General features: G+C 43.2%; 1 protein-coding gene across 1 annotated transcript in view; it reads left to right on the forward strand.

The window, feature by feature from the left end:
* Positions 1-23,568, forward strand: part of LOC120812223 (neuritin-like protein) — a 38,863-nt gene extending 15,295 nt beyond the window's left edge. The window contains 3 exon segments of the mRNA XM_040168044.2: positions 14,018-14,162; positions 23,176-23,338; positions 23,341-23,568. Of these exon segments, the coding sequence (XP_040023978.1) occupies positions 14,018-14,162; positions 23,176-23,338; positions 23,341-23,475 (443 nt within the window). The 3' untranslated portion in view covers positions 23,476-23,568.
* The last annotated feature ends 257 nt before the right edge of the window (positions 23,569-23,825 follow it).

The raw sequence follows: 23,825 nt of genomic DNA on the forward strand, positions 1-23,825 counted from the left end.
TTCAGCTCTCTTCTTCTCCTCCCGCCTCCCTCTTCAGCTCCCCTCTTCTCCTCCCGCCAACCTTTTCCTTCTCGCTCCGTCGTCCCAACTTTCCCCAGAGCCTCCTCAAACTTTTCTTCCAATCTTTTTTCTTTTTTTTTTCTTGTCCTCTCATAAAATTCTAACTGGCTTTTTTCTCTTTCTGTTGCTCAGATAAGTGCATCAGTCACTCCCACTCGGAGGATTGCCTCCGTTAGATCGTCTGGTGCGAGAGCGAGGTTTTACTCATCACAGTCGCTCTCTGGAGCAGTTCACTTTTACGCATGTGCTGTGGCGGTTGGAAATGAGCCTTATACATATTCATCGACACGACACGCATATTTCCCAAAATGCGGATAGACTGATATTCCTGTGTCCCTATGCCACTTTATTAAGCGTGCCGCTCGGTGTGGGTAAATGTTACACTGCAGCACTGGAGACTCAGCGGGGAAGAAGGACCTAAACCCAAATCCACCTCCCAGGTTTCTGTTGTGAGATAACATTGACGTAGCATCGACTCTTATTTTAGGTGGAGGTCTAAATCTTTAAGAAAACTGTAAATTGACTGTTTATGTCACGTTTGACAAAGAGCAGTTTGAGCTTCAGTACGATGTGTTTCGTCCTGTAAGGTGAGCCGAAAAACAACCACTTTTATGTTCATTTAAAATACATGGGCCACACCACGAAAACATCAGGCCAGGACTTTGACATTTGAAGAAAAGCTAAGTTTATATTATTGGCTTCATGAAGCGAACGTTGCTTTCAATGTTTCTTTGGCTATAAATTATCACATGATCAATGTTGCATGACAGAAATCTGAATTCATCAGCCTGATCTCGTTAAAACACATGAAATTAAGTTAATCACTTAACGGTGAACAATGTCGAGCGGTGACACCGATGGAATGCTGAAACGGTCTTGTGTTCATGTTCTGTGTAAAACCAAACATCTCTGTTAACTTATTTAAAATTTGGTATGTCGGTTAATCTATTTTCACCCAAAGATATTTTCCTTCCTTAACCTCAAAATTTGATTTTGTTCCTTAAACCTAAATTCTTTCTGCGATGGCGGCGCACATTTAGTTGCCACCACCATGTAACATACTGTGAAATCATTTCACAATTACAATGGCTTTACAGTGACACAGTATTTCATTACCAAAACAAGCAGTGACTAAGTCTAAGTCAATGTTTTGAGATGCACATTTATCCAAAAGCTTAGCTGGAGCTCCATATTAAATCCGCCAAATTCATAATCACCCTTTTTAAGAGCCAAACAGATTTTTGGAGCCACTCTCACGCACGAGTCAGCTTGGTTGGTCATCTGATGCGGCATCTGATGGAGACGCTCCCGTTGCCAAAAATCCACCAGTATCGACTGGTGTTCATTTGAGACTCCCACTGATCCGTCCAACTTTGTTAGCTGCGGTGACGGTCTGACTGGGATTCAACCCACATTAATCACACTCAGTGTTTGTTTGTCATACATAGATTTAGCAGCCAGTCAACGTAATTGGCTATGCACCAGCAACTTAAAGCCAAGGCCAGGCTTATTACTCAGTAAACCCCACCCCAAGTGGGGTTTTAAGTAGGATATGCAGTGTGGAGGCTTGGTGTTGTGATAAGTCCATAAATGGAAGCATGCACAAGGGATGGATTGGAATAATTGTCCACGTGAACATTTTTTGAATGATCAAAAGAAAAGGGAACCAGCAGTGGAGGATTTCCCTCCCACTTCACCTCCAGTGGTTTACTCTCACTCATTGATCCCAATGCCACAGACATATACTGTATCACCTGCAAGAGACACCGTACACCCATCAGCAGCATGCAGCCCTTCCACCTCAGCCTGTTGGCTGGCGTCCTCACGGATTCGTGTTCTTTGGAACGAGGAGGTGGATTTTCTTGGTGAAGTGAGAGAAGCTTGAAGGAGGAGCGGAGAGTTTGGTAGATGTTGCAGCACTAATGCAGCGCAGTGCGTGTTAATGGCTTAGAGACCAGGGGCTCTGCGTTTGGAAATTAAGAAATCTTTACCCTTCAGCGTACAAGGGGCCAGAAACTGTTGTGACGTCATCGAGAGACAGACTGTGAAGCTGCTTCATAGAAATTTAATGACTTGTGGATCCAGACTTATAGGGTATTTTAATTTTTTTTACATAAATTAATTAGTAAACCGGAAAGTAGGCCGCTATGTGGATATATGGATGGGTGGATGTCTTCTTTTCATCATTCCATTAGAAATGTGAGGCCTGTTCTAGACTGTTGGTCAGTACGTCGTCAGGATGAACGACTTTCGCCACGACTACAAAGCCACAGCTTTGCGACTCCTAAATGCGCTCAGTGGAAGCATTCAAGGCTCAAAGCGCTGTGCAAGAGAGTGAATAACAGAACGTGCTTTAATGTTGTTGTAGTGTGTAGTGAAATGAGCCTTCATGTTCGAATGGTAGACGGCCTCCTTAGTCAGTCTCCTGTCATGGCTGTGAATAACACTTCTTTTACACAAGTAGCACCAAACTGATGCTTAAATCATTGCCAGTTGACCAGAAAAGGGTGTAAAAAGAGCCACTGCGGTGAATCTGCTCTGACTAATTAAGTGAACTAAAGCTGTCATTTTGAACGAAGATTCTAGGCGAGCAGCGAGATGTTACACGGCGGGCTGCAGCAACTGCTCACCAGCTGTTATAGCCTTAAATACTACTGAGTTGCATGTGCTGGTTGAGGAAGCGGGGAATCCCTGTGTTGCCCCTATGGTTACACCGTGGCAGGTCTGGTGGAGAGCTGAATTGATTTGTCTGAGGAAATGTTTTCCCTGCAGCACCGAGGAACAACTACAACGGCATACAAAGTGGAAGCGGATGTTCTGCTGACATGGCATATAGAGCTTGACCCTATAGCAGGCTGTAACCATAGCAACAGTGATATTGGAATGGGTTGTCACACTGGCTCATTAGCATGTGTAAAGGGTTTAACCGTCCAATGAGGAGAATGATGAGCAGTATTTCACTGCACGGGGAATGTGGCCGCTGTGTTGGGGGGGCTGTACAGAGGAGGAGCTCCAGCTGTGACCTCAACTGTGTGGCGTACCGATGAATATTCATTCACCAAGTTGCCAGTAGGCGGCCAACACCGCTTCTAATACTTCAGTGTTCTGTCCTTTTACCTTTGATAGAGTTTCAAGGTCGTCCTGAGGTGCAGAGAAGGCAAGTTGTCTGCTTGTAGAATGATGAGGAGAAGAGGATTTGAAGGGGGGGTGGGGGGTAAAGACAAGGATTTTCTTTCAAATACTTGTCTTTCGTGAGCACCTGCCGTGCATCGGAGCGTTGGGAGAGGACCACAGAAAACGGCTACAAGCTCCAATTTGACCAACTTATATCAAACTGGGGAGCACACACAGACACGCTGATACCTCCCTGCTTTTGAGGCTCTAATTATAAGGTGTTGTTGTTCACTTCTGGTCCCAAAGCAACACACAAACCCACACCTGCATTAATATGCATGGAGGTATGTACCTGCCTCACAAACGCACTCACTAGGTTTTGCTGCTATACCGGTTTCATCACCTCCACTTGTTTCACATTCGGACTGTTTGCACTACCGGGATAAAGATAAACACATTTTGGTTTTAAGCACACACACATACAAGGATTATACGACCTCCAACAAACTACCAGCTAGCCGAGCCGCTTCTCCTTCAACTACACTGGTTATCCAGCATCTTATGTGCGTAGTTTTAAACTCGTCAGTTAAGATGTCTGCTTTCTGTTTCCTCAAAGACTTTGATACCTAATTTTCATGTAATTCCCAGTTTAGCTATTGTGAAAAAAGGGGAAAATAAGTAGCTATGTGAATAATATAATTTTTGTGGCTAGATATTCTCCAGGCTACTCAGCAATACACTTCTCATCCCCAAACATCACTAATTCATGATGATACAGTTGAAGAGGGGGCTCCTCCTCCAAAAACGCACAGTATGAAAGCTTTTACCACATTTTAATTTAAATTACAAGCTTTACAAACAAACAAAAAAAACTAATTTCTCGAGGGATGTTCCGTTAAATTACTATTGGAGTGAAAATTGATAAAAGAGGTTTTGAGTATTTCAAATTTTATGATCCAGTGTCGTCCCATCACCGCAAGAAAAAGAGTTCTGTGTTATAAATCGTGAACATGTTTTCCACACGCGTGTACACACACTAACACATTGTGTGTGTGTGCTGTTGTCGTACATGCACGTATCTGGATTCCATCTGCATTCTATTTTCCCAAAGACTGTGCATCACGGTAACCATGAGCCCAGCTCAAGCATTGGCCGTTTCAACATGAGCGCTGTGCTGTCAGCAGGGCACTGCTGCTCCACAAGCTGCACGCTGCCTTCAAAGTGGAGCAGACACCAGCTTTGAGGTTTTTTTTTTCTCGCTGCACGCACAGATGTAAACAACACTGGAGCTGAAGCTGATGCGCAGTCACTGATATCGTTGGTAGAACTACAAAGAAGGAGAGTTGGACATAAACAAGCTTACTTTCAGTTCCCCAAGCTCTGTGTGCGATTACACGTCGTGCTAAAGTGCTTTTATCAAGAAAAGCCTGGTAGAGCCGCAAACAAGCTGCCCGCGGGAAAACATCACAGCTAACTTTTTAGCCTGCTAATAAAGTTGCACGGTGGGGGGCGGGGATCTATCATTGAAGTCTCAATGATAGGTGACCAAACGACAAATATGAAAATGGCAACAAAAATCAAAGCGTGCTAGAATGTGGTCCTGTGAGCAGCTGTTGGTGAGCAAAGGGTAAATATTAGAAGTCCTAGAAACTTCAGCAGTGCGAAATCCCCACTTTCAGATTATTAAAAATGTATATTAGTCACAGATGAATTTGGCCACTTTGTCGGAGGTATTTTCCCAAGTTGCTACTGTGACGACCCTCCCGCGTCCCACGTGGCCTCGTGGTGATTGTTGTTCCGGGTGCTGATTGGAGGGTCGTCAGCTGGATGAGCCACACCTGAGCCGGCGTGGCTCCGCCTCAAAAGATCCTCTCCATCCAGAAACCCAGGGGGAGGCTCGTCCAGCTGACGACCCTCCAGTCAAAACCACAAGTTTACAACCCTTCAGCGCCTGTCGTTTCTATAGCAATGGCTCACGAGCAATATCATCAAACTGAGGAAAACGATACAACCTGACCTCTTAGAGACATTCGGATTCCTGTTATAGAACTTAAAACTGGAATGTGAGTTCCTAGTGGGTGAAAAATATTTTGCCAAAACCAGCAGCTTTACAGAGTTTTAAATTTCCAAAAGCATAGTTTTTGTGTGGCTCTTTGTATTCACTTCTCATCAGGGAACCCTATTCCCTTTCAATGACCGGCTTCTCCCCAGCGAGTGCATAGTTACTGGCTGGTGATCTTCTGACCGTTAGCCAAAATGCTCAGTTGCATACAACTGATTCTCTATAGTTATGAAAACAATGCACAAACTGGCAGGATGTGAAACTTTGGGATGTTTAACGATGGAATTCATGTCTGGTGAGCCCCTTGCACAACACGTGCTATGACGTAGAGGGATCATTTAAATGTTTGCCTTAGTTTTCTAATAAATGTGTTGGATAATTAGTGATTGAAGTCCTTTCTTTTTGCTCCTATGGTGAACATCCTCTGCCAGTAAACCATCATGTTTTCGCTGACCTCTGCTGGGTCAAAGGGGTCACCTTGCTGCTGCGCACCATTGACATCAACTGTAAAGCGAGCCGACAGGTGCAACAAATGAGTATCATTACTAACCAGAGAGCTGCGGTTAAGTGATGCAGGACAAACAGCTGACACAGTGAACACAGATTGTACTTTACATTCTGTGCAGCTAAAGAAGGTGATTTACGACTCGGCCATCTGATTACAGGCGAGTCGAACGGCTACAGAGGGCAAAGCGGAATATGCTTCACATCAACGTTTAAGGCCTTAGGTCACATATTTGAGGAAGGCACACAGTCGTGAAAATGTTCCTGTACAATGTAACTTAAATCAAGAGAAAGTATAATCCAGTATATACTTGCAGGTGAATTTCTGGTTAGAGAGACATACTAGAAAAAGTCATTCACTTCTTTGCTTGATCTCACAATATTAGGCAGCACATTTCCACAGTTAGTTTCACACCTGATTAATGTGACTCTCATATTCCAGGTGGCTCAGAATCACAAAGCATTGATTAAAACAAAATATTAATGTAATTGACATTTGTTTTTCACAGCCTACAACAACTGCGTTCGGACTCACACTTTTTAGTTTTACCTCTTATCGAAAGGGCGTTTCTAAAAAAAAAAACGCTCGCCGCTTATGTGAGACTGCTGCATGACATGTTCCTTCATCGGCACTACCCAGGACACTTTGGTTCATTCTGGGTGAGAACATCATCAGAGATAAACACACTGCTTTCCTGAAAACCAGCCGGTCAGTGTTTTTCGCCCGATTCAGAGAGGCAGAGGTAAAGAAACATGGGGGCGAGGAGATCCAAAATGTAATCATTTCAGAGAGAGAGAGAGAGAGACCATAAAATACTGCATATGTGCGTGCTGATCTGCTGCTTGATGAAGAAAAACAACTCAATTTAAGTGCATTGCTTTTCCCCTAAAGTCCCTGGAACTTGAATTTAGTATCTGAATATGTTGCCCACTTTGCCTTGTTTGTACTATTTACTCTCTGTGAAAAATGGAACCGTATAATGTGATCCGTTTTAAAGATTTCCATCTTCAGTAGGAATAAAGGGGCTGGGGTGGGTTAGGAAAGTATTGTTAGATGGACAAGCACTATTAGTCTTGGGATTTGATGACAATCAGAAAGATATTAGATAACAGCGGTCTTACCCTTTTATATTTGTCACCCAGATACTAAACCTGGCTGTGTTGGATGCGGTGTAAGCGACATTTCCTGACATCAATAGACCTAAAACAACTCTGCCAAACAAATGCTACTTATCAGTGCTATTCATCAAACCCCTTCAGCTTTTTGGCACTTCTTCATCTCTCGTTATCCCCTCTATCTCTTTTCGATCGCAATCAAGTCTGCAAAGTCTGGAGATTTCTGCCGGTGTCCATATCAATCAGTCAATCCACCTCTCTCTTCTTACTGCTCTCCCTCTCTCTGGGCTCAGTCTCAGTTCAGATATCAACTATTAATCAAGGCAGGTTGAGAAGCAGTTGATCAGCTGTCCCTTCATTGATCCGCCTGCTCCCCTCAGCCACTCTCGGGTTCTGGCGGCAGACGTTATACTTCTAATAAGCATTTAGTTTCAAGTATGTATGCTTCTTGTTTCTCTCTCTCTGCATTGTTGTACTTCTGCCCATGTCTTCATGCCATGAAGCAACATTTTGAAAGCTGCCAAATCTCAATTACAAACTTCCAAACAGCCATCAGGTGTCCGGCCCTGCTGGAGTTAAAGAAGTCCATTCAAATTCAGTGAGCGCACATCTGCACTGACCTTGGTAGGTTCTTGCCTCTGACTTATGGGGAAACTCCTGCCAGTCCCACTGTCCCAAAGGGAATAAAGCCCTCCCCGATATACTCTAAGGAAGAATCCGGTTCAGACCCTGTGGCATGTACACCACTTTAACTTTTAGTAACAGACTGTTGGTCCATTTCAACGCTTTGGTTTTTTCTGGAACCATTTTGGGAGCTCGAACTGCCGAGCCTTGGTTTTGATACATTGGCCGTAGTTCTAAGACGGTTTGAGAAGAGAATGTAGATTTTGTGACGTCAACTGACTGGCGGTTATGAAGCCTTGAGTTTGCAATTTTTGCTCTCGTCGCCATCTTTGAGCTTGGCGCTAGAAACCTGTCAATCAGCGACTCGTGCTCCCCAGAGACTGAAACCCGCTGACTAACATAAAGAGACCATGACTTCCTGGACTTGGATCCTAGGACTATTTGTTTTAATTTTAAAAGGCACTCAATATGTGAAAAGATACTTTTTGCAGGTAATTTAGTGGCTTCTCACATATATGCTTTCATGTATAGAGAAGATCCACTCCACCCAGTAAAGGCCGTTGCACCACCTCTGAAGACACTGTTTGCGTTGAGGCCACAGTGTTAAAATCCTGAGTTAAAAAATGGCGTTGAATAATGGTGCCCTGTCGGACCCCCCCGGTGACCTCAGCGTAAGGTGGAGAAGGCGGCGGGATCGAGGCATGAAAACCGATAATTACACAACAGGAACAACAAATTCCTGCCAATTGAACAGATGCTCCTCCCGCGTTGATTTCCCATGAACTCTCCTCAGTTTAAACAGAGGCTGGTGGAAATTATCATAAGGCTTCTCTGGAGAGGGCCTCTTTCGAAGTGTAGAAATTCCACTTAATTAAACTGAATCCAAGCCAATAATCCTCAGGCACCGTTGAAATCAATAGGTTTCCTGCAGAAAACAAGAACAACAACAACATACCAGTAGGAGGCGGTAGGGGGCGGAGAGGGACTGGCGTGTTAAATATTAAACCGGAGGTCTCTTGGGGGGAGAGTTGTGGTGATGCATTGTCTGACCCAATTAGCATCTCCTGTTCACCTGCCGAGCTCCAGCTGTAACTCGGCTCTGACTTTTACCCGTCACGACAAGGCCCTTCTGGGACAGTCGCACTCTTCAGCGGCGTCAGCCTCGCCGCCGTGTACACTAATCACGACATGATGCATCCGTGACACCGTCACACCCTTGAAGAGGACCATCTTGGCTCCGTGTATAAATCAGTCACCGCCACCTCCAAAATGATCTCGCTTTGGAGGCTAATTGAGGCTCCTCTGGGACGAGCCAACCCGGCCCAAATGCTGTCTGATCCAGATGTTCTTCTAGGACTTACTTAAGCTATGCGTAAAACACTGACACAGAAGTGTCAAACTTCATTCATTTACACGCCGAAAAACACATTTTTCTTGAAACATTCAGTTGTCGGCCTCTTACGCTGGACAGACTTGTTTTCTGCTGCTATCCTGTGAATCCGTTAGCACTGATTGCTATCGTTAAAAAGTGTTATGAAGAGGATGTTAACCATGCCAGACTAATTGGGGGTAGAGACCATTTTGAGTTTAAAGCCAATCTGGAAGTGTGAAAAGGGTTTTATCTTTACTGAATAGTACGGAACGACTTCTCCAGTTGCAAAAAGAAATCCAATTGAATGGAAATCTGAGGGAATCACCCTACTTTTAATTTTGTTTATAAAACCAGTAAAGAGTTTGTTATTATGGTCAATTTACAGTCAAATAGAGTGGAAATGTGGCCATAGTTTAAATAAAGGAATGAATGAAAACGTGATTTGATAAACCTCCATCATATGAGTTCTGTGTCTTGTGTTTATTGCATCTTTTGCATGGGTTTAAATCATTAGCATTTAATGAAGGGCAATGCACTGACCATTATGTCAATCAATTGATTCAGGTGGGCATAATTAGTGCTGGAACGTAGCAACATATATTTACTCAAATGCTGTTGTTAAATAGTACAATGTCAGACTAGTTTTGGTGTTGTGGCTTCTCTAATTGTCTAATTGGGGCTCTTTGTCACATTTTACACTCTTTTTAGTTGTTAGCGGCCGCCCCGAGGAATGTCCTTTCTAAATCCGTTTCCTTTCAATATTTAAAGTTTGAGGCTCAAGGAGGCAAACTCTTTAAATACTTTACAAAACAGCAAATATTAAAAGATATTCCTATACATTCAAAGGCATTCTAACGCTGCTGTACTGCACGACTGGACTGCAGTTGCACTCAAGCTACCGCTGGCTATCCATCAGTAGTATCGGTTAGCAGTAGCATTTGGCCATTTACTGTCAATGAAGATAACATATGGCATATCCTGTTCTTATCCTCAAGCACCGGGCGAGGTCCTTTCCCATAGAAGGCTGCTCAGCTTGGAGCCACAACGCTTTACTATGAGGATCTTTTTAGGACATGGCAAAGGAAGAGATCCAAAATCAGCGTTTTTATGTCTGACAATAACAGGGTCTGGAGGCATTATTTTATCAGATTGTCTGTCCGTCCAATTCCGTTCTCTTGACCGATACAAGAACAGATTAGAAGGGCCTGAAGGGAATTTGGTATTAATTTGCACAGACGTCATACTAATTTCAAGGAACCGGCAATATTTTGGGGGTAAACGGTCACTGTGACCATAGAATACACATTTCTGGCCATAAATCAAGAATGTATGTACTCATTTTGTATAAAACATGGTATGTATCAAAAGTAAATGTCCATATGTAAAGATGATTAATTTCTCCAAAAAAGTTTCACTTTTGACTTTCCATTAGCTATCTCACACTGTGGAGACCTGCCTGTTTTTTTTTTAAGTAGCTACAACAAAAAAACACTGCTGACACCAATGCTGAATTAGTATTGACAAACTTTACAATCTAAAGCTTTAATATGTGATACAATCTCAAACGATGGGGAGAATTCTTCTGATACCGTAAACATAGGATCTTCTGAATCTGGTTCTTTTACTCAACTAAAGCATCTGAATATGAGTTTTACACAACCAAAAATATTGTATATGTGCTCATGTTCATGACAAGTGCAAATATTGAACGATTTCGCTCATCAGAGATTTGGTGAATAGCAAAGATAAGAAATGAAAGAAATCAACTTGGATTAAGCGTTTTTTAGTGTCATAGTGACGGATCTGCATCTAAATTCAGGATCGCGGTTTTGATCAGCTTCTGTTGTCACTGCGAGTGAGTTGGTCGTGCATCACCCTTCTCTGGTGTGTACGCGGGAACTGCTCAGCGGCGCGCGCTGCCCTTCATGGGACATGGAGCTTCGAGATGAATGATGAAACGGATTAATTAAAACACAAGAAAGACTGAATCCAAGCAACAGATGGCAAAAGAAAGAAGCTGCCAAAAACCTTTCACGACACCTTTTGTCTCCATTTTCTCCATCCATCCTTTGGAGTCAGCAAAGAAAAGGATGAAGCTGAGGACACGCAAAGGGGGGCGAAGCATGCATCACCTTTAAAACAAACATATTTCACAAAGGTCTGTGTCAATCAATTTGTTTAACATTTACATTTTTCTGTTTCAGACAGTCAATTAACATTTTTTGTAGACGTGCCTGAGCCGGGCCGTTGGTTCTTGTCTTGATCACCTGTCTCGTCTGCATCCGAAGCAACTCCTCTCGTCTCCCAGCTTATCGGGGACGTAATCACTGCTGACACGCCTACATCTGGCCCGATGACACTGCATCATTCAGTCCGACTTTCAGCTCGTTTGCCGACTTCTTTTTGGGGCAATTCAGTCCAGTCAATCAGCACAAAGTGATGTATTGGTCCTTTTCAGTCAACGTGGAATCTGTGCTGGCAAAATTCTCTTAATGTAGAGCTTTGAAATACAAGCTACCAAACGTGATGTCCTACAGGTTTACCGCGTTTTTACATATTGAACATATCAGTAGTAACTTAACATTTTTCTCCTAGAGTCTCCACTCATATACAGCATATATAAGACCTTTCATTTCGGTTTTGTAACGTTTCAAAGGATTGTCTCTTCGAGATTTCCATCATGGTTGTTTTGGCTGTGGTTAGCATGACCCAGTGTAGATTTGTGTGTGTGTATTTGGTCTAACCTCGGTAGCATATCAATTTTTCTCATACATACATATACGCATATATATTTGATCACAGTCATACATGAAAAAAATCAAATCCCATTTAATGTAATTGATAACCACAAAAACTCCGCTCTTTTCCAGAGGAGACCTCTCTGCCTTTCACATGCGAAATGAGAAGTCAAAATACCTGAATATTCGTCACATTTTAACATTAACCCTGTTAATGTAAGCTAACTAAATAGTTTCCTGTGACGACAGCAGATCATTTTGAAAAGGCTATATGCATGTAATGAGTTTAATTAACCGGAGTTGCTAGACTTCATTAGAGAGATTCACATTATTTGAACCTTTTGTATAAGGACACGTTGGTTTTCTTGTGCGGCAGTCTAATCCAATACACCCACTGTCAAATTCAGCAAGCATCACCTCCTACGTATTACGCTAATAAGTAATCCAATGTTCATACAGAACAAATAAGGTAGCTTGCACTGATCCACACAACTGTTTTCCAGCCAATCAGCAACGGGGGGGGGGGCACTCATGTTCGTACACGGAACAGGGGGAAGGATGTATGAAGCCGTTCCCAATGAGGCTAATATCAATGGCGGGATTGCGAGGAAGAATCATTTCCCGCAAATCCCCCATGCCTACGTCGCCAAGGGTGGTGGACCCCGCCACTAGTACAAAGAGGTAATTGCTGAATGAAGATACATTGTCGTTGTTTTTTGCTGAGGAAATGCATTGAACACGGGGTTTATTTTGATAATAACCTTCAGTATTAAGGATTGTAATTTGGTATAGATTAGTTTGCAATTCGTGGCATGAGAGTCCTTAATAAAATGATGACCTTTCCCTTATCTTAACCAAGAGGTTTTGTTGCCCAGACATAATCACAGATAGGGCATAATGTGAGGTCAGACCTACAGTATATCAAATCAATAAGAAGTCTTGAGTTGTGTTTGGTGATTGAACGGTCCGGAACTAGGAAGTTAGAAAAAAAAGATCACAAACTTGAAAAGCCTTTGAAGTAATAATTGCATCTTCTGTTTTCATGACACTTATCTGCTACTCAAAGTCTTCTCAGTCTGATTCACATTCATTTGCTGCTGCAGCTTAAAAGACATGAAAGGATCAGTCTAATCAAACAGTGGTGCCCCGGTCGCAGAAGGGCCCCTGGTCTCAATGTGTACTATGAAGCTTACTTCCCAGTCTTTTTCAATCCCCTATAAATTATGGTACAACAGCAAAACGATTGAATGATGGCTGATAATTATATTAAAATACATCGATCAAATACGCATCTCTCTGGATGAGACTCCTCCTTCAAGTCTGATTCAACAAACAGCTCGGGGCTGGTGAGATGCTGTAAATATATACATAGTTAATGACTTGTGAGGCCGGGTTCCCGGGTGTGTGTGTTTGTGCGTCTCCTGAATGCGCCTCTTAAAGGACTCTTCTTTTGGTTTTATCCCTCTGCAACATGATTTCTGTGTGGATACAGTGTTTGGGAAATTAGTTACTTTTTACAAATGCTCTGTCACGATGAACTCGATTCAGAAACTATCATATTAACATTGTGAAGAAACAAATATAAAAAACAGACAAGCTGGATGAACCTTAAATGCATTTCCGATATGAAGCACTGTCTTTGGGTTCCTACCCTAATATTTGAACCTAGTCAGTACTGTAACCAGACCTACTACATCATCTCCTTGTTGCTTCTCTCTCTGACGATCCATGCTGTGGACCTGAGCAGGTGGACACCTGTTGTTGCTTCTGCTCAGTTCATTTTTTTAAGTGCAGAGACACTGTATCTCTATTTTTAAGTCAAAGCTACAAAAATATTCTTTTACCAAAAATCAATATATTGATGCGCTCAAAATATTTTCACTTCATCTCATAGATTTTAGACCGAGCTATCATCTGATACCTCTATGCAAAATCTAGCGTATTTTGGTGGAGGCAGTGTGGGTTGTTGAGTAATCAAGGTTGTCAGTAAGCGTAATCCGTGTCAAGATGGTGGAAGGTCCTGGCTGCATTCAAACGTGAGTGAGCGTGTTGTTGCTCCCAACGGAATCGGATCACTGAGGATGAACAAATGCACTTCTCTTCTGCTGCATCTCCACTTCCTGGTCAACGAGCCTTGACGGCTCTCGTCATTGACGGGAGCCGTCGATCGATAGTGGGCTTGAAACGCCGAATGAGCACGAGGTGGGGGGGGAGGCGAACCCACAGCTGTCTGCGTCTCCTCGTTGTCGACGGATAACACTCAACCTCTCACTCCATCGCCGAAACTAAAGCCGCGTCGCTCACTGGGCAGTTTCTCCTCTTTTCACAAAGGCCAACAGAAATACATTTATTGTCAAATGGTGGATTTCAGATCATATTGATTTCCACTGGGATTAATCTTTCTGTGTGTCTGTGTGCGTTGTCCAGTGCTCAGCCCGGTCGCCGCGGCGTCGGCCAGAAGGTGTCACTCCATCTACAAAGGTTTCGCTCAGTGTCTGATAGCCCTGGGAGACAGTCTCGCCGGCAACGCCCGCAAGGACGAGGACACGCACGAGATACACTCCATCTGCAGGTCGGTGTGATCACAAACAGCGGGAGGTTAAAGGGAAAAACTTTTTTTAAACATTTGAAATAAGAAAATATAAATTCCCTTTTGAATGGGAAAAAATACACAAGCCGGGGAGATGGGGGGGGGGCTGTCTTCATAAACGTCACCTGGCTCCAGATCAGCCCAGCTGCAGTTTCACTATATGTACAATTCAACTGATTTGCAACACTGTGTGAAGACCCATTAGCTGCACTTTTAAATAATCATATGTGTGGTTTCTGCTGAAAAAGAAATTGGTTCAGGGTTTTAATTGTTTAGTTTAGTAACTGAATATGCATTTTTAAACCCCGATCCTGACCATCCAGCGTCTATTTAGTGATATTATAGGATTCTAGAATACGACGAAGGCAGCTCGCTGCCAGTACACCTTTTCTGAGCTGGAGAAGTTGTTCTGCAAGGCTTTTGGACAGAAAGGTTGACACAAGCATTTTGCATTTCTTCAAAGTCAGTGTTCTATCTGATATCGACAGGTCACACACATCTGGAAAATCCCACATATCGAAGCCTTGTCTTTCTAATCCCTCACTGAACTCACCCATGACCTGTTCCCATGCAGTTATGGGATTAAGGGGGAGAACTAGAACCAGGGCTGCGAGAAAAAAAAAATGAGAAGGGTTTTCCAAAGGGACTGTGGTGTGAAGAAGGTCTTCCAGACATCTGGTGTTTCAAATCCACGGGTACCATTTGTAACAAAGGCTTTCCGTTAAACCGCCTCCAGTCATGTCGAGTTAAAAGATGGAGAACTCGCCACAGCGGACACTAATGTTTCATATATATACAGTTTACGGGAGGTTTGTCGTGTTCTAGGTTCCGTGGCATCATGATGTTGAACATTCTGGTGCGCCAATCTGACATCAAGACTGTTGAGATATTTCTCTCATTCCTCCCTCCATTGCTGCAAACTAAATTTCCGTTTGCCGTTAAGCATTCCCCAGACAACGTGGCCGTCACCAGAACATCTTACAAGATCATGATGAACTCTGATGAAATGATAAATGATCTCACAGACTGGGATTATATGAAAGGGATATTACGTCTTTCACTTACACAAACAGTGATTACTGTGAGTTATGCAGCTCGACTGCTAGATTGCCACAACTCTGCCAGCTTTCAGTTGAAGTTGAAGGAGGAATCAAGCGTTTATCATGTTCGGTACATCATCATTTCATACAAAAGTACGACATTTAGTTGACAAAAATGTTACAAACGGCAACGTTGTGCGTGACTTTAACCTCTGCCATTTCAGTGTGAGGGAAGATAAACGATGCCCGCGATGAAATGATGCTACTTCTCATATTCTCCCATTTCTCAAAAGTGTAAAGAGCGTCTGGGTTTTAGACGGGGTGGCAAGAGCTTCCCATGACAGCGGTGACATTTGAGAGCCGGGCTGTGAACACCCGGAGTGCTCTATTGACTGGAGCACGTCAGCGCTCTGTTCAGCAAACAAAGCGCATCCAAGATCTCCAGAGCTGCCCAGTGCGGCAATTCGTGACGCCCGCGCCTTCAACGTTTAGCCCTCTGTAAGTCTCATCGAGGTGTTGAGCTAAAATTCCGCTTATACGGTAAAAGCAAGCCAGCTTCAAACGTCAGTCCCGATTCACGCTTGTCGTTTTAGTTTGTTTCATGGTGCTTCGACGCCCGAGTCGCCCGTAGCTGCTTTAAAAGCTCACAAGTGGAGTCATTTTTCATTCATTAGTTAATTTAACCAACACGTAAACTAACCCGCCTCAGTCAAATAGCATGTAATAGTGAACCGCTATTTCTTTTTCCAGGTTCATTATTGAGTTTATTTTTATAATTATATTCTTATTAATTTCCCTGTATCTAATTGTAACAATAATAATAATAAAAATTAAAACACAGCATATGATGAAACCGTTATATCTTCTGCATACTGCGTCACAACCCTAAATGAGGGGAGAGGAAGTGGGGAATGGTTTGAGAGAATATCCTTACAAGTAGAATATCATCTTGTGTAAGTGTGTGTGTGTGTGTGTGTGTGTGTGTGTGTGTGTGTGTGTGTGTGTGTGTGTCTGTGTATGTGTGTCACCATGGCCCTGCAGCCCACCCACGGTACCACTCCACTGTTGTTGGATCTCCTCTATTCCTTGAGGTACCAATTAAACTACTAATCTTGCAACCCAACCACCTTAGTGTGAGTGTTGCCTAATGCAGGGACAGAAGAGCCCTCACACCCAATCCACATGTGCGCACACACTCCTCTCCCCAATCTACACTCTCTGTGTCCTCTGCTCACTTTGTCATTCTCGTATTTTCTTCTCTCTCGCATCCCTCTATTCTCTCATCTCTCTTCCCTCCTCTTTGTTCGCTATCTCCTTCCATCCGTCTCTCTTGTCTTCTTGGCCTGTTCGCCTTTTTACCTTCCTCCGTCCTTCCACCCGCAAACATGGTATTAGCGCTTTAGCTTTAATCAGAGCCACCTAATGAGGAGGTAGCGTGACGCTCTCCTCTGAAGATTGGCCACCACACACACACACACACACACACACACACACACACACACACACACACACACAGGCATGCTTCAGTGTAGTCTGAATAAGAGGCTATGATTTGCATCTAGGCCAAGGCTGCTCCATTGTCAGAGGACTCCCAGGAGTGTGCCGCTGCTTTTATTCCTCGTATTCACGATCGGCTTTATGTAGCTACAATCATTCACTGTGGATCCGGAGGAGGTTAAGGTGAAAAGGAAATATTTGGGGCTAAAGATAGAGAGTTTCTAGACACAACAGGATTAAACAGTAACCTTTTGCTGCAGCTCTGAAAGGAGTAGGGAAGGTTCGGATGAAAAATAGGTACCTCTTTAAGTAAAATCTCTGAAGGGGTTATCAGTAATATGTTTATTCATGTTAAAATCCCTATGAATGATTTCTTTGAATGACTTTAAGCCTCTAATATGTTTTCGTATATAATACTAAGAAGGCTTGCTTTGCCAGGGTGTGAACCCACTACAATAGAACTAAAAGCGACCACATCGCAGGGAGCCCATGTTATGAATGGATGCCTGACTTAATATGCCTTTAAATCAATAATAAATACAGAAAGGTTTTTTCCTTTCCCCCCCCACAACGGTATTTCTGACAGTGTAAAAAAAAATTGAACCGCTAATTGGGATACCATTTGGGGGATTGAAACTGACTGGTAAAACAAAATATTCAAAGGGACAGTGTGCAGTGGTGTCTAACGATGTGGTCTCCTCTTTTTCCTAGCAGCTGAACTCACCATGAGCCGCTGAGCAGAGCAGCGGTTACGCCGTCCGCCATCACAACCATAGTAATACTGCTTCAAGGGCGCCGCGCTCCGAGGCTTTTTCAGGGGATTATACAGTCATGAAAAAATGAAAGTGTAAAGAATATTACATTCTATTTCTGCTAATAGAGCCACAACAATTTGAGAAACTCTCTAGTAATAAATATATGAACTATAATGACATGATTGAAGGCCTGCCTCCATGAGTCCCTAACCCATCCAAAAGCTTAGCTTATGAAAAAGATATAAAAAAGACAGATTTTACCAGAAAACTTTTCTTTCACTCGGCCTCTTTATTTTCTTTTTTGTATCCTTTACAGATTTAGATAAGGCCATTCATGCATTCCTTGCACCTCATTTCAACGTCTCTTTTTGTATTCCTGCCTCACTTCAGGGTCTCAGTCAGCGCAGTTTCAGATCGCATTTCTTTTTGGATATCATATGGATTTAAAATGATATTAAGCATTTTCAATTCTTCCTTTTTTATTTCTACAAAAAAACCTGTCACACATAAGACTATAGATCTGGAACAGCTGCTGCTGTATACTGTAAGTTGTTAAACCGATTTAGTCACTTACTGCTTGAACCTGCAGCTGCAAAATATAGATCAAGTCTTGATTTGGTACAAAATAGATATTTATTTCTGAAAAAGGTGAAGCACGTCAACACGGTAACCCCGACTAAGGCCATTGCAGATGAAGCGTGAGGATTTTCATATGAAAGCATGTCAAAATATTCATCAAGAATAACTGAATTCCTTTCATTTCTTTGTTGCTTTAAAATTTGTGCAATCTGCCGCACTGTTGATTTGGGTTTTTTATGCATCAAATCAGTAGTGCATCACCCAGAGAACAAGCTCCCATCCCTTGGCCCCTCTTGGTGGGAAAACAATCCAGTGTAGACAGAAACCTCATTTATTTCTCTCCCCGTCTCTTTAAAAATATCCCGATGAAACGCTATTGTGGTTCCAAACTGCTCACCAGAACAGTGTCTTTTTATCGCGGAAGCCGAAGTGCCTTTTGGGGGATAGAAACGGGAAAATACCCCAAACGTGTGTGTGTGTGTGTGTAGCGGAGGCTTTCAAACTGAGATGTGAGGTATACGATACTTTAATATCCACTGTCAGTGTGGTAAATGGCTAAACGAGGCTGGAGACAGTTAGTACTGATGGAGAGCTAATATTAGGCTGCGCGGGAGGCTGCTGACTGTCATCTCTAATATATCTGCCTGCAGATCAAACACGAGCATTAACAGGTTAGTTGTGCACAGATGACGCTTAGCGTGATTCTATTAAATATGTCTGGGTTCAGACAAGGTTACGAAATAACTATTAAAGATTGTCTAACAAGATATAAATGCATACAAACTTGTCGAGATTACAAAATGAAATCTAATAATCAATCATTGTTTCTGCTCTACCTACTTGCGCTCCATTGCCTTCTTCAATTTCCGGACACAACTTCACTTAGCAATATGTTTGAATGTCAATAATTTGAAAGACAGAACAGTAGAACGTTCGGAACTGAGGTTTGGAGGTTTTTCGGGTGTCAGCAGCAGCATGTTAGCAGCCGAGCAGACGTACCCTCAAGAGCTTTTTTTATTGTGAAAGCAGCTGGCTGTCTGTCAGTGTCCTTGCTGTGTTTTTGCTGTCTCTGCACCACCTGTGACTTGAGCAGAGACACACACACACAGAGGAGAAGCCCTGCACCGCTGCACACGACAACATCCATTTTTTTCTTTCTTACACTATCTTCCTACACACACACACACACACACACACACACTCAGGCGCCAGATGCCACTTTCTCTCCATCAGCTGCTCCTCCCACTGCAGCAGTTAAGCAGAGTCCTCTCCAGTAGTCGGTGGGTGGACCAGAGGTGTTAAGTAAGGTAACACCCTTGACACAGGCCAAATACACACACACATACACGCAGAGTCATCAAGGGAGGCCCGGCCCGTAGTGGCGCTTGATCATTTTATGAAGCTGCATGCGAATATTCAAGTATCCCTCGCTGCGGCGACACAACCAAGTTTCCATTGAATAAGTGGGTCTAGAAAAAACAGTATGTGATAACATGTGTGTGTATGCTTGCATTTCTGACCTGAAAATAACGAGAAAATGCCCTCAAAATGCACAGTGCAAAGACATTTTAGCTTCTTACTTATTTAAAAGACATTTGGAGCTGTAAGTGTTGGATCAGGAGTTCCGCTTAGGTGTTAATCACAGCTACACTTTGCAAGATTGGCAATGAAGCCTTCGGGGCGAGACAACACAGGACTGCAACAATCCCACCGTGATTAATCCTATTTGTCTGAATTAAATTGTGATCAATCCCTCCCCAGCTACAGTGATGAATCAAAACTGATCAACGGCTCCATTCGGAGACTGCCGATCTTCTCTTGTGTGTCTCTTACCTTTTGGTGTGTGTATGGATCACATGCTTACCTGCCATTAACCTTGAACTCGGATGAGAAGTTCGATATCCGTTGAGAGAGATCAAGAATGCGATTAGCTGCAATTGAGGTGGACCTTTTAGTTGTTGTTTTTCCATCCTTTTGACATTGTGTGCGCGCGCCATATGTGACACAGGCAGCTGTCATCAGTACTTGTCTTGCCTGTACAGACTAAACTGTAGAGAAGAACTCTTTAGCCACGTGACCAGTCCATGGGGCTTAATCGTGAACACATGAAGCAACTTTTCAGAACGATGTGATGGCTGTCCCCTTATCTGCGCATAGATCATGTACTGTCAAGCCCTTCTTTGTCCCCATTCCTCAAATACTGACACTTGGTCAGTAGCCTTTGGACAATTAGACGGGCAAAGCAGCTGGCGCTGTATGAAGAGCGAGAAAGTCTGCTTAGGGTGGGCGGTCAGGTGGGGTCAATCAAACTTTTAGCCGTTCTTTTCTTGTCCTGTGTGAACTGAAGCGTACCTAAATTGTAATATATATGCGAAAACTATGTTTCTTTTCGACACGGAGGTTTGTATTGACGCTGTATTGATATAACACAGAACTTTATTTTCAAAAGACACCATTGAGTAATAAGTGGAAACTAACCGAGCGAGCGGCATAGTTGGAAGCGCAGGGCCACCGACCAAGCATCGCTATTTGACAAGTGTGGAGCGCAAGCGTGTTGGAATCTGGCATCTGGAGGACATACGCAGCGCGCGTCTGTTTCAAAAGAGGCATGTGTGTATCAATCATATGGACTTTAATGGCTTTCATGTAAGATGCTTCAGGTGTTTTGTGTCGGGCTCATTTTGAACAGAACCATCTGCTTCTGCTTTGTTTGAGGGCCCTCCTTTTCTCTTTTACTTAACACTCCATATTTCCTCAGAGAAAACTCAACACATTCGTGATGAGTGGAAGAATTAGCAGCCAATTCAGATATACTCAGCTCCAGGTGTGAAAATTGAAGGTTACTGGAATTAAATGTTATTACATTACATGTCATTTATGGCTTTTATCCAAAGCGCCTTACAATAAGTGCATTCAACCATAGGGTACAAACTCAGAAGAACAAGAAACAAGAAAGTGCAAATTCAGCAATTTAAGCCAATTTACAATTGGCTATAGAGTACAATTTAAGTGCTACAATTTAAGTCTTTTATTCAAGGTAGAGTCTGAAAAGGTGTGTCTTTAGTTTGTGGCGGAAGATGTGAAGGCTCTCTGCAGTCCTGGTGTCTTCAGAGAGCTTGTTCCACCATTTAGGAGCCACAAGAGCAAAGAGTCGTGATCTAGTCGAGTGTTTTGCTCTCAGTGAGGGAGGGACAAGCAGTTTTGTAGATGCAGAGCGTGTGCGAGTCGGGATGTCGGGTTTCACCATGTCCTGGATGTAAGATCTGCAGGAGCGAGTTGCAGTAGTCCAGGCGGAAGATGACAAGAGCCTCAATCAGTACCTGCGCTGCCTTCTGAGTGATCCGCCAGCAAAAGTCTCGAGGCGGAGACGGTGCTTTCAGGGTCCGATCGATGCTGCGAGGTGCGTCCGCTCTCGCCGCTCCCCTCGCCATCCACGCCTTAAATCTTCGTCTGCTCTCCAGCCACGCCGCCTGCCAAGAGCCCCTTTTGAATAACTTATTTTTCCCGTTAAGCTGGTTCAGCTACTGTAAAGAAAAGGGCACCGTCTCTCGCTCTTTAATCTCATGTGCTCGGCAAGAACGACAGCTTTGTTTCTCCGACGCGCCCTGAAACAAGCTCCATATCTCACGCGCTTGAGCGCCGCTCAGCATCTCGCCGTCGTAGACGAGCTTTGTCATGTTTGGCAGCGCGCCTTGAGCGCTGTGTACAACCAGTATGGATCAACCGATTAACCAATCTGTTCGTTTGTGCTTCATCAATTAATGTTTCACATAACTAATGTGCCGCATCATACATATTTTTATATTAATTTCAAACTTTTCAAAATTGAAAATTAAAAACTTTTTTTTAATTTATTGTAAATGACCTCTCGCGGCCCACCTGCAGTACCTTCGCGGCCCACACTTTGGGAATCGCTGGTTTAGATAATTATTAGTGAAACAACGGGAGCATTCACCAGATAGGATAATCATATGTGTTTGGCATGTTATTGGCCAGGGTGTTTCATGCTTATGTGGGAAGTGTTATTGTATTTATAGCACACATGCATGGGGAGTTGAAAATTCAGGAAAAAAAAACCTTGGCACGTCCCTCAATTGAAGTATGCACCAACCTTGTATGAGGAATGCCACGTTTTTTCTTGTTATTTGGTTGTTATTAGCAATTGGGCTTGAGCCAGAGTTTCCAACCATACTAGTAATAGTTTGGATCATACTAGGACACTGGGTCTATGTTTGTTTTATCCTGAGATGGCAATAGATCATCACCAAAGTCATTACAGTTCATCCTGAGGCTGACATGAATGTCTATACCAAAGTCATGGTGACATTTCACTCAAAACCAGTGGATCAACAAGGACACTGGATAGAAAGTCAGGGGATCATCAGTCAGAAAGATTTATCCTCTAGGGCAGGGGTCTTTTTTCGAGCTTCGCGCTCCTTAGACTTGAGCATAAATGCGATCGAATTGGATCGTGCCTGTGCTGTCCTATTTTCATGGAAGGTGCTGTGAACGAACCGGTGCCCAGCTTGAGAGAGCTCCTGTGTGTAGCTGAATATGTGTATTGGGGACTGAAAGATAATATCTTCTCCGCAAACACAGTTTCTCTCCCTCATCAGCTTCTCTCATGAAGCAAGTCCGAGCCCCATGTAGTAACATATGGACATTTAATCTTATTTTATTCTTATTTTATTCTTATATTGCACCAATCATCAAGATAAATTCCTCTGTGTGTAACATATCTAGCAATAAAAGGCTTCTGATTCTGATTCAATCAGAGGCAGTGTAAGGGGGTGTCTGGGTAACTTACTTCAACATTTCCCAAACACCTTTCATGTGCACTTACTGCTAGCGTGCCATTAGTAAAGGTACCATGTATTACCATTGGTGTATTTAATGTTTTGAGGCAGGCTACCACCATCGACTATAAACATTTGCATAAACACAAGAACTTCGACCCGCTAATTTAAGCTTCCAAATATTTTTGCTGACAACTATGTGGAAACTCTGTTGCTGTTTTGACTTCCCATAACCTTTTTTGCTCATTTCTTTTATAGGTTTCCATGATGGCTTCCTTTTGTTTTCACGTGTCCCAAGTTGCATCTGACTCCTCCTTCTTGTCTTCAGGTCGTGGGATGCGTTCCATGACTGCGCCAATGCAGCAATGGCCGGCTGTCCGGACGAAGCTGCGGCAGTCTGGGAATCCCTCCGACAGGAATCCAAGAAGATGCAGTTCTCCGGAAACCTGTACGACATGTGCTCCAACCGGGACAAGCACCTGGGGGCCTCGCCCCCCCCCCCCGCGGCTCGTCCAACCAGGAAGCAATCAACCAGGAGTCTCTAAGAGGGGGTGCAGATCACCTGGCAGGCAACCCTCAGCTTCTCATGCTACTATCTCCACTGCTGCTTCTGTTGTTTGGGATATAGCTCCCTTGAAAGACATAGGACTTGTGTAGATATATATATATATATATATATATAAACTTTGTGTATTTCTTTCTCCTTCCACAAGTCCGTAGACTTTCCACTTCTTTTCCCTTTCTCTGCCAATGGTATAATATGGTGTATAATATTTCTAGTTGCATGTTCAGAGGCCCGACAGTCGTTTTGATGATGTGTTTTTTAACTGCCCGTGCCGTTTCTTGCATATTCTCTGCCTTTGAACCAGTCCCTCTGTTGGAAACAAAATCAATTTATACAGAAGCACAACCACTGTACAAAATGAAAACACATATATAGTTAAACAGACAGTGGCCTCATGTCATCTGTCTCTATCC

This window comes from Gasterosteus aculeatus, chromosome Y, assembly GCF_964276395.1.
Source record: "Gasterosteus aculeatus chromosome Y, fGasAcu3.hap1.1, whole genome shotgun sequence".
NCBI lineage: Eukaryota > Metazoa > Chordata > Actinopteri > Perciformes > Gasterosteidae > Gasterosteus > Gasterosteus aculeatus.